This window comes from Sipha flava, unplaced genomic scaffold (assembly GCF_003268045.1).
Source record: "Sipha flava isolate LNK unplaced genomic scaffold, YSA_version1 132_pilon_pilon, whole genome shotgun sequence".
NCBI lineage: Eukaryota > Metazoa > Arthropoda > Insecta > Hemiptera > Aphididae > Sipha > Sipha flava.
The window spans coordinates 1,517,433-1,534,252 of record NW_020271758.1 but is presented as its reverse complement, the minus strand read 5'-3'; the positions used below and the strand labels follow the sequence as shown (position 1 = coordinate 1,534,252).

Genomic DNA, 16,820 nt, shown 5'->3' with positions numbered 1-16,820 from the left:
GCGTGATGCGATGAAGTATCATCTGTATCATATTCATTTGATCACTATATTATACCTTTTTTTTTTTTAATGATTGGTATTGATGTTACTGTGGTGGTGGTGAGGGAGGAGGGTTATGAGGTGGTAAAATGTGTGTGGCCCCGGCGGCATTACAGCTTAACACAGCACTGGTTACAAAGCCACGGAAAAATGTGCCTAGTCTCGCCGTGTTTCCACAGGACTCTTATCAACTTTTCGCCGTGACGCGACGAGCACTGATAACGCGAATGATAGTGGACGCCGGATAGCATTTATCCATAGAAAAGAGATTAATTGTATTTATCGCGCTGATACAGTCATAACGCCGCGAGACGTACGGGACAAGTAACGCTGCCCGCCCAGGTTCGCGGATGTAGTCTGCGTGTTATATGGTACAGTGTTGTTGGAACGCACAAACGCAGTGGACATGACGTGCACCCGCCGACCGGTGTCGCAGACGCTTGGCCAGATCGTTGTGTCACTTGCCGCGGATTGGCACCGCGTAGTCGTCGTTTCCACCGTACCGCGAAGGCAACGTCTTCCGGGCGACCGTTGTTGATCGCGAATGCCACGTGCGTCCTCTTAGTCCGTCCACAAGTAACTCTTACAAGCACCGACCATGACCTTATATCAGCCGATCAAAGGTAATGATTGACAGCATTCATGCCTGTAGTCCCGATCAACCCTCCACATTTCCTTGCATCCTTATTCTTGGATAATGTTGTTCTTTCCCTTACTGATTAATATAACTGTTGCGTTTACAGCACAACATATTTGATGCATGTTGTGATCATTGTACTGATTCTATTGCGTATGGTGGTTTTCGTGGATTTTTAATGAGTCGACAGATGGGCGACTAAATGCTTATTGTTCCAAACAAATCACTGGCACTAAATTTGTCCATCATCTAATGGGACACCTACTTATAATATATTTTCAAAAATATTTATTCGTATTCACCAAGTCTGTTTATAAATTACTTGCATCTGTTCAATAAAATAATAAAAAATAAAATTAGTAAATGATTAATATACATTAATTGCTATATATAAATAAACAAACATTTAAACTTTGAAGACTAAGAGAAAGACCAAAAAATAGATAGTAGGATACGATTGAGAATGATTTAAGGGCTGTTGGTGTATGCGTAGGTAATGCAGAAAATCGAGACGAGTGTAGAAGAAAAAAAATATTTTGCCTAAAATATTATTGTATTAAATCATAATATATGACTTTTCAAATAAAAAATCATAGTCAGGTGATTCGCAGAGTCAATAAAATCACTAAATATGAAAAATAAAGGAAAGTATACAATAAGAAAAATTGGTCATTTTATATAGAGATAATTTAGGAAGAATTATTTATAATTATTTCCTACAAGACATAGATATATTAAAAATATAAATACTTTGGTTATTATTATTTATTATTATTTAAAATGTTTTGAAATAAGATATTATTTTTAAAATTGTTTGTACATTTAAAATATTATTAAAATTATTTTTCTTTATTTCATTATAAACATATATAACTTTTTTGCAGTTGAATTAATGGAAATATTATTTTGAGTGTTTAATATTTCTATGTCTGTATTTATATCAAAATTATTATTATGATTATTTTATAAAACACTTAAAGCAAAATTTAAATTTTAGAGACTATGGTTTTTAATTTAATCTCAGAAATGTGTTCTTTATATCTTATTTTAAAATTTCTATTTATCTTCTTACATACAATTTATTGCAATTATATTTTTATTTATATTTTTTTAAATTATTATAAAATACTTCCTAATTCCATAAGTGGTATTCTTTAAATATTGAACTTCTTACAAGTTGTTATGGTTCTTACCAAATAATAGCAGTAGGCTCAGACTGATTGTTATGAAATTAGTTTTTATTTTAAAATAACAGTTTCGTATAACATATAATTGTTTATACTATTTTTATGGTATGGACAATTAATGGTTTTATAATTGATACTTAATGTAATTTTGTTGTTATTATATTTTTTTACAGAATCTGTTCAGTTGGTTACAACACCTACTAATAGTCCTAAATCAGTATTAATGAACAGTAAAACTACAACATTTGAAGAATTTATGAAGAATATTCACAATATGTCACGGTTCAGATTAATTTTGTTTGTGATCTCAATTTTATTATGTTTTGCTGTCATTATTGTTGTGTTATTCATAATACCATGTGAATGGTCTAACTGTATTTCGTCAAGAAGTTTCAAATTCAAAGATAAATTCCTACAGACTGAATACATTTTCACTGACATGGGTATTTTTTATTAAATTTTATAATTATTAGCTTGTTATAGTTCACTTTATTGTTTTTATGTTAACAGAATTAAAAGGCAAGCCGAGTGTGATTGAGTTGAACCATAAACGTCTGGTGTTCATTGTAAGAGGACCGATTCTTAATAGTGTGAATGTAGCACCTCGAACAGAACAGTTTCCATTGTTTGGTGGTGGTTTATTACAAATAGATATGACTGGAAAAAAAATGTGGTGTAAACATGTAAGTCCACTTCCAGACAAAATTGATTGTACGTTACTCAATAATCAGCTGAAAGAAAACGATGAAGTATATTGTATAGTTGGCGCATCCAATGGCAATTTATTAGGAGTAGTGTCTAGCAGTATAAATAAAGGTAATTTTTGAGATTTAAATATTTTAAAATTGAAATTATTAATATTAGTTTTTTCATTAAAATGATTGGTTAATTTAAACTTAAATAATATATTTTATAAAATGAATTAATATTTAACTAACATCAGTGGCGGCGTGGAGTTTATTTTCTAGTGAAGCAGTTACGTGTATTGAGTATTCACTCCAAATTGAAGTTTTAGATCCAGAGTTCAATCGTATTTGTTGGTACATAAATAATAAAATAAACGTGTCCAAACAAAGTATTGTATTATAAAATTGTATGTCAAATTTATAAGTTATATATGAAACTTCTTTATTGCACAACACTATCAACCCACCCACCTCATTTTAGTCATGAAGCAGCTTCTTCAATAAAACTCACATTGCACCGCCACTGCCTAACATTGTGTTAATTCTATTAATACTATAATACTACTATGACACATAAAAAAAGCATAAATGTTTTTAAATTAATATTATTAGTTCAATCACTTATAATTATTTATATTAAGGTACTTTATTGTTTTAATTATTTAATTATATTATTTTTTTGAATAGGAGAAATTATTTGGAAACAAACTAAAAATCGACTTGAATCAAACACTACTAAATTGTACAAAAATGATTTAGTCTACATGGAGTTTCCTGTTATAATACCAGATTGTGACTCAGATAGTATAAATGAAATGGCCATAGTACAACATAAAAATAATAAGTCAACACTTGATATTGTATCTGGAAAAAGTGGCAAATCAATGATTAACAGTTTTGTTAACAATAATTGTACTAAAATGACTGATCTATTTTTGAACTATGATATGTCTTTAGTATATAGTTGTCGTAAAACTTCTGGCACAGGTATATAAAATTGTAAGGTTTAATTTATAAATATTCATCTAATACATAATTATATATATTTATGCTTATAGATCCTCTAGAAACTGTTCCAATCAAATCTATGCTAAATTGTTCTGAAAATTGGATACCAAATTCCGTTCACCAAACAAAACGAGAACATGATCAAATTGAAGAAAATCAATATTCTCTTGAACTTGGATATTATCATCTTAATATTTTTAATAATCATTATAACTGTCCAACCAAGTGTAAAGTTGTTATGAATGTTACAAACAGTTCTGGAGGAACAGTATGGTCAAAAAATATTGATCGTTCTTATGTTATGAAGCCAGTTACATTTGAACTACGTAAAAATATCTCTGGATTTTTAATTAAAATTTGGTCCTGGGATAATGAAACAAGTGTGGTAAGAGTGAAAATATATCTAGTATTAAACTATAAATTATAAAGGTTGCCACACACTAGATCGGAGCGGAAACGAATTTTATCCGCACACTGTATCGGAACCAGTCGGAATTCCGCGGCCATATATACTTGGTCATTTTAATCTTATCGCTCAAGCTCGAAGGTCGAACTAAAGCTTATTGCTACATTATTTATTTTTTAATATTTTTGAGTGTTTATAAAATATAATATTATAATAAGTGATACAAATAGTGACGAAGAAGAGATGATATTCACATTAGCTCTTTTGTTAGAAGCTGAAGAAAAATAAAATATATACAACAAAAAGACAGTGGGTTCATAGCGTACATAGAGCAAGGAAAAAGAAAGAGAATTCCATACACTATTCCCGCATTTAAAACAGGACAATACATTTTTTTTCAATATTTCCGGATGAGTTACGAAATAATTTGCCAATTGTTAGAACATATAAATTCTAAGTACAAAACGATGATGACCAAAGTTTAGCACGTATATATTTTGCGCTGACGCAAAGTGTCAGTGCGCTTGCATTAGCGATCGGAATGCTTCGGAATCCGTCAAAATATTGTCAACAAACAATTCGGTCGTGTTCCCATCCGTTCCGTTCCGATCTAGTGTGCGGTAACCCTAAGAGTTGTTACTCATTTTTACTTTGTTATGTACATTTTTTAGTTTACTGATTGAAAAATAAACTCAAGAGTTAAAAATAATTACTTAGAATATTGATCATATATTATGTTTAAATATTGGGAATTTGTTTAACTATCATTTATGTGATTAGTGTACAAATTATAATTTTTATTAATATTATATACTATATAATTTAATTTGTATTAATAATTTATAAATATTTCTTGACTCATTAAAATCTCATGGAAACTTTATTTAATTTACATTAATGCAAAAACAGAACTATTAATATATTAATTTTTTTTTTCAGAATAAAATTACATTTCCCAACATCAATAGGATTGGACATATTCAAGAACAAGTATTAGCGATAATGTATAATTCATCCAGAGCAGAAGATTTCCATGTAAAAATTATAAGTTCAAATACAATTTTACAAGTATGTGAAAATGAAACTAGGTGCCAACCAAAGTTGGAGTACCAAAAACATTCATGTAAGCGTATAGATTATATGTATATCTTATTATTATTTATGTAAGCTTATAGATTAAAAATGCATTAAAAAAATGTGTCCAAAGATTAGTTTAAGTATAAATATATATAAATTAAGTTGTTTAAATAACAAAATAGCTAACCAACAATATTTTTATAAACAGCACATATTATGCTAAAATATTAAATTATAAAAATAGTATAAAAAATATATTTAAAAAGCGCGAAACTCCTAGATCAGGTGAAATACAGGGATGGGTAAATTATATTACTGTACTTGTATAAACTTGAAATCAATATGATTTGCTAATAATATATATATTATTTGTAATAATATCTACAGTTATATTAATTTATATAATTTTTATTTCTTTTATGTCTTCATACATTTATATAAAACTATTACTTTTCCACATTTCGCATATGTTGTGAAACAATAGTATATCCATTGATTATAAATACTATTTATAATCAATGGTACATCCTATAATATTAATATTTAGCTATAATTAACCAAAAAATATTAAAACAAAAAGCTAATAATAAAACTGTTGTGTTTTTAATTATTATTTAACCAAGCATTTTATTAAAGTTTTATATTTACAAAAAAATATCGAAGATTTATGGTGCTCTATAAATATATTATGTACACTAAAAGTTTTCAAACAACTTTACCACTTTAGTAAGATAAGCTTTATTTACAATATCTTTTGATACAAATATAATATTATTGTATTCTCTCAATAGCATTATGAATTAGTTGTCAATGTACCAAATTATTTTATTATTACTTTACAGGAATATTAAATGTTCGTTAGTTTGATATAGTGGTACAATATTTGCTGGTAAAAAATTGGTCATATTGACATTTTTAGTGAAACTAATCAACATTTTTCCAGGCATCATAAAAATTTAAATTTTTGTTTTATGTTTTTTTTTTTTTGTAATTTTTCTTGAGGACTCTAAATAATTATTTTAAAATGCTTAAGCTTAATCAATCTATTATTTGTTCTAGTAAATTTGATCGATATAGACAATGATGGTTACATGGAACTAATCTCTGTGTTGGCTACATTTAAACCGATCAATGCATTCAGCAAGTTTCCCATGAACGATAAAAAATCACTGCAACTTATTTCAAAAGTTAATGTTTTTCAATTGGAAGAGAATCTCATTCAAGAATTTGAAAATTAGTTTTTAAATTATGTAATTTATTAAAATCTTAATATTTCACATGTATGATGTAGTGTAAGAGAACAAGTTTTGAAATTATTAATTTTTATTCTATTATAAACAATTAAATAATATACTTATTTAATGAAAAATTATTTATTCAATATTAATAGAATTGTGTGCGACTATATTTTTTAAATTTTTTTTTTTTTACTTCATAAATAATTGTGTTGAACCAGAAATATATTTTGTATTTAAAATTAAATTATTTTTGTGAATCCTAAATGGTCTACTTTAATTGTTCATTCAATTATATATATATATATATATATATTTCTTTTTCGCTTGTAAAACATTTTGGATATAAATTAGAGAAATAAGTCAAATTAAATCTGTACTTGCCAATTATTGTTAGATTCACAATAATAATGCACTGGTATACTTAATTTGTGGAATAAAATTAGAAATATTAATTACTGATATTATATGAACTGTAGCTTTAGCCTCATAAAATTGATATATGTAATGCAGCTCTTATACTATATAATAATAATATTGAATTATATTATACTTCAATAATTCATATTTGAGACCTATTTTAATAATGGAAATAATAATGATTTGGTTATTTATAAATGAATGTAGTTTAATTACTTAATTTAATAATTCTTTATAAATATTTACAGATGTTATTTATAAAAAATGAAATTTAACTAAGTTTCTTTTATTTCAATTTATAATTCAGCTAAGTATTAATAAACTTATTAACTTTAGAAATAATGTACTTCCATTCAATTTTGGTGTAATTAAAAAATATTTATGATTGATTATTTCAAAACTGCAATGACCAAATAATTATGCCCACTCAATTTTCAATTGTAAATAACTTTTAAATATATTATGTGTGTAATTAATTCGTGGAATCTAAAATCATCTTCAAAACGAATTAATAATTCACATATTTATAGGATAAACAAATTTTAAAAAGTAATTTATTTATTTAAAAACAATTTTTTTAAATAGTTTGACCAATAATATATATAGAACCGGATTGTTTGTAATTTATCTTTAGTTTTTATTATTATACTTATATACATATTTATATCAAGGGTCCACATTGTGTAATCACATTTTAACAATATTCATTAACCATTAAGACACATCAATTTATTAGAAAATAAGAATCAAATGTGAATTTTTTTTTTTTTAATTCATTACATTTATATTATTATAACTGTTGAATGATCTGAAAAAATGTCATTATTAAATAATGAATTATAAATATTAGTTTCAAGATAAAGATTTTATCATTTATATAATACACAATTATACATCACCATTTAATGACAAAAAGTATATCATAATATTCAATATATATTATCGAATTTAAAATTATTAACTAAATGGTTACCGTAAATCTTCTTATAGTTAGAATAATAAATTAGTAAATATTTAGTTGTATTCGGTAATAATATCAAAATATGGGGTTTTCTTTACTGCCTACCGTCGCGGTGCCAATCTATTTGTTACCGACTGTACTATATTAACCAGTGGTGTATCGGTAAATATATTTGTGTATATATACACACTAAAAAAATATGGATATTAATCCAAAAATAAATTTTCTTGCTTTGCTCGACAATTTTTTCTCTTGATACGTTCGAAAAAATGTTATTAATCCTTTATAATTACATGTTTATAAATTCTATTAAGACTAAAATATAACATCACAAAATATACTTTTATAGCGCGTTATAAATTGCATGATGCAAATTTAAGAACCATACGTATTGGCTGAATGTTCATACTCCATACTATTTTATTCAATGGTAAAATGTTATTCATTACATTTATAGTATTATAGGGCTTCTGACCATGGTTTTTCAATTTTTATTTTTCGAGGTAGTTTTGCTACGGTAAATTTACTATATTTGACTTCTTCTTAAATCATGATTTTGGCTTCTCTTATTTATTTCCGAGGTAGTTTTACCACTGTAAGTTTATGAAATTTACTTTATTCTTAAACCATATTATTAGCAGCATTTTTTTTTTCTTCAATCAATAGTTACCTGTATTATACTTCATACAGTTTTGTAATTAATGTTAAAATAATAAATTTTCAGCAATTTTTTTTAGTTGATATTTTTCTATTACAGTTAAATTATTTTTTAATTAACTAAATGTCGTTAATAAATAATATAACTTTTTAAAATATATTTATTAATTTTTATTTCTAGAATAAGTAGGTATATTTAGTATGCTGATAATAGTCAGCAAATAATTACATATGTTTTTTTCAAGCTATGTTTCCTTTGAATATTGTTATTGGTGTCGATTTTAAACATTTAAATGTGAAAAAAATTATGTTGCTAAAATATAATTTAGAGAACGAAACTGAAACTATAAGAAAATCTTCATGGATTTCAAAACCACCAAAACGTTTTCACAATGAATTTGGTTATTAATATTTTTTAATTATATTCTACATCATATTATTAAAATATCATGACTTCAACAGTAGTATGTAAATTAGTTTTTATTATTCAAGCTTTTAATAACAAAAAAAGAATTTCAATTGGATTTTTAATTGATTATCAGATTAAAACTGTTATTCTATTTGAATATGAATTAACAAAACAGACTTTGAAATTATACGAAGAAAAATTGAATTACATAATGTCTGAATCTAATTTTAACACAATTCTTAGTGGACTTTATACTCATTCCAAATGAAATGTATTAACCGATGATATTTTTTATTCAATTAATGCAAATAATGAAACTATAACATTAAGAGTTGATAAAAACTGTATAACTATTATCTCGCTTCAATTTATTACGTTTGAAACAATGACAACATTGTGTTAATGCATGTATTCTTACAAAACAAAAACAGTTACATTTGTATCAAACATGTTTCAATTTAATTTTATCATTAATCAAACAAGATATTGTCGATTTACCAATAGTATGTCAAAAGAAAGAATTAATAAATGCATACATTCAAAATTATGAATTAAACTTCAGTAATGTACGTTGTGAAGATAAATATTTTATTCTTGAGTTACAACAGTTCCACTATAAAAAAATAACAGATATGGTACTAAAAGAAATGTACAACTAATATGTTGGTTTCGATTCAGTTTTTCATTATCCAAATAAGACGTTTAACTTTTATCAATTAAACGTTAAAGATATGAATAATTGTTGAATTCATTGTTCAAATTTTTTATATCAACCTTAGTTATGATTTACGTTATACAAATTAATATTTTATTTTTGAATTACAATAATTCAAAAACTTTTTTTCTATATTGTATTTTCGATTTTAAAAATAATATTTATATTATTATTTATTATTATTTTAAGTATGTGTATTATTATAGGTATGTTATCAATATAATAAAATAAAAATAAAATAAAAAAAATTGTTACTGTACTTTTTTTATTTTTCAAACAATTTGTTAAAAATATTTAGAATAATCATGCTTTATCATTTTTTCGCTTGGTAACTTTTTTATCCGGGTCAGAAATAATCTTCCTGCTATTATTTCAATCAAATTAGTAAATTCATTTGAAATATTCATATCTCTAGTATTATCATTTGATGTAATTACTTTCATTGAACAGTTTGAATGTTTCCACCTAATAATACAAAATATTATTTTATAATTGATATTGTTTAATCAAAATTTATAATAGAAGTTTAAATTAAGAATGTGATAATGAAATGATTACAAATAATTTATAAATAAATCATTTGTAATCTACATATTGGGTCACAAAATTAATTTGTTTTTGATTTCACTGTATATTTCTTACCTATCATTAACCGGTATATCTTTAATGTCTTTAATTTTGTAATGCTGTATACCCAATAGTCCTTCCCATTATTTACCGGACATTTAAACATGAAATTATATCCATCCTGTTTAACTGTCATTGAATTCACACTTTCATCAAGTAGGTTCACTCGTATCTTCATTTTCAATGAATTTTTAAATTTTATCTATATACGATTTCAACTATAAATGAAAATGGATTAAAAACATATTTCATTAAAGTTTTTATAAAACATACTTTCATTGGTTCAATTTTTTTGCCGGTGATACTGATTTCCATGATTTTGTTTTTCTCTTTTCTATGGTCTTTGTTTGCCAGACAGGGCCGTGAACCTCGAACACGAGCGATTACCTGCGCCGACTCACGGAGTGTATGCAAAACTAATAAAATTGAAATATGAAAGAAAAAGGAACGAAATAATAATCAATTATTACTATGATTGTTAGTCACAAATTTAACGTGTATTGTATATACCTAACTAATTCAAGCATAACAATAATATAAACACGCCGATAACCGATATCGATCACCGGACGATAACAAGAATAATAATGTAACAATGACATAATGAATAAGTAACAATAAGTAACAATGATATACAATTAATGCAATGCGATACAGATCAAACCTGCTGACAGATGGGCTATAACTCGTTTGCGCAAAAATGCACAACTCGATTGTGCACATATATTTTGGCTACTTGTGACGAAAATCCCTAGTGTCAGAACTCGTTTGCTAATTATCGTTGATTATTATACACCTCATGATTATGAGAGTTAATTAATTTTATTATTTTGTTTGATTTATTATCAATAATACTCGCAGTACATTTTTTATTAGTGCTTCTAAAATTTGAACATCCATTCATTAATACACGGTATTCACTAAATTTATAACTATCAATATTAAAACATCGTTTTCCTTACCGAGATTCAAAAATATTAGAAATTTCTACGCCATATTAAAGTTTACTTCGTCAACACACTAGTCACCACTGTACCATATCGACTGTACGTCCATATTCATTGTTCATACCTACTTAAATTGTGTTAAAAGTTGTTTGGAAAATCCATATTTATATAATTTACAGTGTACGCAGTCGATTATAAGATAGTATTGACACTAAATGTGGTTTTGTTCCTAAGTTTTTGGAACAATTTGCACTTCACCTTGCTCAGAAAGATACTTTGAAGTGTCACGGAATTCTAATTTTTGATGAAATGTCTACCCGCGAAAGCGTATCTGTAAATTATAAAAACCTTACCTATATTGGTAAATGAAAATTTATAGTTTTTATATTAAGTATTTATATGTTTTTGGTTTTGACGTTCCTATTTTAAAATTTTGTAGGACTCATTGATTTTAGTGATGATGGCGATAGTGAAAAATCATTTAACGACAACGCTAATCATGGGCTTGTGTTTATGTTTGTGCCCCTGACTGATAATTATGTACAACCAGTTGCGGTATTTGCATAAAAAGGTCCAACAAAATGTTTGGTCATCACTCAATTGATACTAAAAGCAATAACTCTGCTTGAGAATGCTGGAGCTTTCATACATGGAATAGTATGTGATGGAGCTGCACCAAACCGGAAATTTTGTACTAAAACGGTCATAAGTAGAAAATATAATGATGTGAAAAATTGGTTTGAATACCCCATTGATACCAACCGAAATTTTTTTATTTTCTCAGATACACCTCATTTATTTAAGAACATCAGGAATAGACTTTATAATAAGAAATAACTTCAGGTTATTGAAATACTTTAACGATATATAATTAGGTATGTTAATATGTATGTATATTAGGGTGGTCCTTAGCTATAGATGAAGAAATTTTTTTTTTAATATTTTTGATTTCTTACCTCCTCATTTTGTTCATTACTATAAGAAAGTAATTAGGGTTAAATTTGGTCATAATTACTCACCCCTTTCACGTGCCCCAAGAGAGTTGAATTTTAGTGAATAAGGTTGTTTTTGTCGTTTTTTGACTACATATATTCAAAAAATATTGCATTTATCTTAAAAATGTATAAAACATATATTATAGATATATATATTTTTAATAAAAAACATATTTATACAAATTCTCATAAATCTATTATTTCCCAAGAAATATGATAAAATATTAAATATTTTATTTATTTAAAAAAAACGATTTTTTACAGTTATTTAAATATATTAAAATAATGGTCGATGATACGACAAAATATTTTATATACAATTGATAAAGAATTTGATTTCCTAAAAAAAAGTTAATTTGCATAAATTTCATTGGATTGACTGTTTTATTATAACAGTCAGGTTAACGTAAAAAATTTAATGTACCTATCTAAAATGTTATTATGTTAATTCAAGAGTTTCATTAATAATACATGTTTTAATATAATAATAGTTATATAATGTCTAAAAAATCTTTTATTATTATTATTTATTATTTCATAAGAAAAATTATATGATAGCAATTATTATTATAATTTTTTTTACATAGTTGATTTCTTTCAGTTATTTTAAAGATCTTGGACAAGGTGGTTTTTTACAATCTGGGAATCACCGACGATACTCGCTCACTACTTGCAGTAAATATTGCTTCTGGTCTTCGCTTTTAGTTATTAACTTGCTATAATCTTCAATTAATTTCACTTCTCGCTTCGCAGTATCATTTACTACGGTTAAATTATTTACTAATTCTTTTCTTTTTACATATTGATCATTTTCGTTTCACAATTTCGGATATAAATATAATATAAATTATATAATTTTATATATAATATAAAAGTCCAACATCATACCGAATATATTAAAAAAATTCCTAGATTGGACTGATATAAAATTTGATTTGATATCAAAAATCTTCATTGCTTTAACCATTTTTTGCCTTTGTTTTCAGTGATACATTGTTACCAAAAAATGCTAATGATGTTACTTTTGGTATTAAGTATCACAAATGACTACACATTTTTTTTTAATGTTTATTTTGAAATTTGTACATCAATGACCACGTACAATATTAGCACTTTAATAAATTGTAAGTCCATGTTTGGTCCCAGAGCAGTAGCTGAAGCACAATATAACTTCAAGCATATGATATCTACATGGTAAATATATTATATCACGTTCTAGCCATTGCTCTAATAATATACAAGTGCCTTTTAGTCGACCCACGATGGATGCGGTTGTATCACAACAGGTAAAGCCAGGGCCGTATTTATGCCTAGGCCCGTGAGGCCCGGGCCTAGGGCGACAAATTTTGTAAAAAATAAAAATAAATAATATATATATATATATATATATATATTTTAAGCATTTATATAACTGCGTAAATTAATATTATATAATATTTAATATTATAGTACAGATATCTGTGTATAAAATGTACGGGCGCATAACATTGAAAATGTCAATAACAAGAAATCAATTTTCTCGTACTGTGAGCTATAAAGATAAGATACCTACTTAGGTACATAATGTAAGTTGTTCCTAAAATTACAATAATAATATAATATATATATAGAAGTTGGCTAGAGATATTGTGTATCCACATCCTACACGACGAATTAGAATTGATAATTATTTGTTTTGTTTATAATGACTATTGACTTAATTTCTTTAAAATTAAATAAATTTATTAAAAATAATTACAAGATTTTTTTTTTCTTGGGGTAGGGGCGGCATATTTAAAAGGGCCTAGGGCGGCACTTGTTCTAAATCCGGCCCTGGGTAAAGCTTGTATGTTTTCGGTTAAACCCCAATTTTCAAGAGCCTGATATACTGCTATTGCTTGATTTTTTTCTAGTGCCAGATAAACGTTCTGATACACCAAGCAGCTGCTCTTTGCCTTTAAATGATAATACTATTGTTAATCCTATAGGAGGTCAATCATTTTTTTTCCGGACAGTGAGGAAAGAAGTTTACCATCTCATAATCTCAACTGTAACATATTATCCGATTCCGATACAACTATAAGGTATAAAATATTATCTACTCATATACAATGTATTATTATCTTAAGGGGTAAGAAATCAAAAATTCGTGAGTTCAAAAATAAGGACCACCCTAATATATATTATTGTTAGGTACATTATATTATAATAAATCATATGTTTCTTACTATATTTTAGATTTCTCACAATGAACCATTAATTAAATGAAACCATTTTCAAATTGTTTATGATCAAGATAAGCTGAATAATGGAGAATTGAGAGTTTGTCCAAATATTTCAGTTTCCCATTTGACTCTGAATAGTTCAGCCAAAATGAGAATTAGGTTGGCTGTACAGCTATCCTCATTGTTGTTTATATTCATGACTAGGGAGCTCAAGACTATACTATTGTTTATACTTATTATTATTAATATTATTTATAATATAGGTTCTTAATAATTCAATTACAAAAGCTTGCTTTGGAGTTCTATCGTCCATATTTCTCTCAGCTAAAAGATTCTTCTGCAACAGAAGAATTTTGTTTAAAAATGAATAAAACATTTGATGCTTTAAACTGGAAGTTAGTGAACGAAGGAGTTTCTTTTGATTCTAAAGACTATATGGTATATGATGGTTCTTAAAATATTTTTGGTCAACTTTATTTGATTTAAATACATAATATACTAGTTTTATATTACAGTTATAGATTTAACACTGAATTTTTTACCCAATATTAAATCCAATTCCTACTATTTTACGGTAATACCAATTTCCAATGATTGTGTATTCTATAGTCATTAACCCAAACTTACGGGGTTCAATTTTAGTATATTTTATTAATTAAAAGCTTAATTTTGCATAGCCCGTTTATTATATATTATTTATATGCTGCTACATAGAATGCTTGATTGGCACTTGACACAGGCTTATATAGGCAAATATATTTATATTATGTAAATTAATTTTAATTCAACTTAACATAAATTGTTGAGTGTGTGAAATTAGTATTTAAGAGCTTGGATTTTTTATCTATTTAATTATTAATTAAATAGATTGATTAATTAATTGATAACACATTACAATAACTGCTTGTCTGTAACCTATATTTACTTTCTTAAGAGTATTTTAAATAATTATGTTCATATTCAGGTTTTATAAAGAACTCTTAAGTAGCTGGACAATTGGGAACAACAATTTCTTAACAAACTTATAAGCCCTGATTACTTTCTTTCAAAAAGCACAGCTGAAGGATTGAGAATAACTTTAACATCATCAATGCAAATTTGCTGTTATTTAAAGGAGAAATATAATATGCATTATATTCTTACTGGGAAAATTAATCAAGATTCATTAGAGGTAAAATAAAAACCTATTAAAATAAATATTTCAATAATTAATTATTAAATTGTACCTATATATTTTCAGAGATTCTTTGGTACAGTTCGGCAAGCAGGAGGTGCTAATGATCATCTGGCAATACCAACCTTTTTGCATCTGTATAAAATGTTGTCTGTTTATAGTGTATTAAAGCCATCGACATATATTTATTTTTATTTTTTTTATTTTTATTAGTTTAAATGTAATATAAAACAATAATACATGCATTTAAATATACTACTCCTGTAAGCAAGCTTGTGATGGAGTAGAGAGTTACATTCTTATTTTACTAATTATACAAATTTATACAAATTGCGACATAATCAATTATTTTCCATACTGTATACAACAATAATAAAACAAAAAAAAATTAAAATATAAACAAATAAATAACAATAATTATTTTATATAAAATATCATTAATAAACAGAATTCATTTTAACAAATTTACAAAGGCTACACGTAACACAGTTATGTAAGCACGTCATTTGATAAGATGTAAAATGTATCACCTATAGGTATAGTGTATATGTAGTTTTGAAATAATTAATTAATTCTGAATAAAGCCACTTATAAACTATTTTCTTTCTATTATATTTCACAGATATAATATTTTTCTTATCAACAATCGGCATTTGGTTAAAATAGTGTGGACCTAAGTAATCAACGAACAATTTTCCAAAAGTTTTTTTCGTATACTTGACAGGTATATCATATGCTCTAACTTCTCTTACATGATTAAAATTACATTAATTGTTATTTGTTAGAAACTCTTTTATCGAGAACATTATAGCTGTTTTTTTATAAAGTAAACTGGCCGGTAGAACACCCAAACATGTATAATTTTTATTTGTTGAACCTTCTAAAGTTTTTCTATTTAAGATTATCCTTACAATGGTATTTTGATTTATTTCTAGATTTTTGAAAGCATTTTTTCTTGCTCCTCCCCACGCCAAAATACCGTATTGGAATATTGATTGATAAATCGCATAATAAACATTTCTAATAGTATGTAGCGGTAGCATATCTCTGAGCTTGACAAATTTGTAGAATACAGAACGTAACTTCGCAACTAAGTTATTAAATTAAACCTTAAATTGTTATCTATAATGATTCCTAAATAACGTGTTTTCGATATTTCTTTAATCTTTTGACAATATAGTGAATTACAAATATTATTTTCGTCTAATAATTTATCACATCTATTATGAATCCATAATGGGTAGACCGGGTCAAAACATTTATTTATTGAAAATCTTAAGTACATGGTTTTATCGTAGTTCAGAGTTAGACCCAACTCCTTTAGGCACTCAAAAGTTAAATTTAATCCTTTAGTAGCTTTTATTATGAGGTTATTCCATGAGCTGTCCGAAAATAACAAACATGTGTCATCCGCGTGTGTCACTACTTTCCCTTCA

At 26.1% G+C, this 16,820-nt stretch overlaps 1 protein-coding gene and 1 long non-coding RNA gene across 2 annotated transcripts; one reads left to right on the top strand and one right to left on the bottom strand.

Annotated features, from left to right (window-relative positions):
- Nucleotides 1-260: 260 nt before the first annotated feature.
- Nucleotides 261-6,367, top strand: LOC112679233. The gene is made up of 7 exons (XM_025548948.1): nt 261-662; nt 2,037-2,306; nt 2,374-2,679; nt 3,237-3,536; nt 3,608-3,942; nt 4,903-5,086; nt 6,100-6,367. Exons 1-7 carry the CDS (start codon nt 638-640, stop codon nt 6,276-6,278), a joined length of 1,599 nt encoding a protein of 532 aa, XP_025404733.1. The 5' UTR covers nt 261-637; the 3' UTR covers nt 6,279-6,367.
- Nucleotides 6,368-10,199: 3,832 nt separating this feature from the next.
- LOC112694668 lies at nt 10,200-10,456 on the bottom strand. The gene is made up of 2 exons (XR_003149590.1): nt 10,338-10,456; nt 10,200-10,282 (listed from the first exon to the last, which is right to left on the bottom strand). It is a non-coding gene; the product is annotated as an uncharacterized LOC112694668 (long non-coding RNA).
- Nucleotides 10,457-16,820: the final 6,364 nt, after the last annotated feature.

Coding starts and splice junctions, on each gene's coding strand:
- LOC112679233 (XM_025548948.1), top strand. CDS start 638: ATGACCTTATATCAGCCGATCAAAG. Junction 2,680..3,236: donor GTCTAGCAGTATAAATAAAG/GTAATTTTTGAG, acceptor TTTTTTGAATAG/GAGAAATTATTTGGAAACAA. Junction 5,087..6,099: donor GGAGTACCAAAAACATTCAT/GTAAGCGTATAG, acceptor TATTTGTTCTAG/TAAATTTGATCGATATAGAC.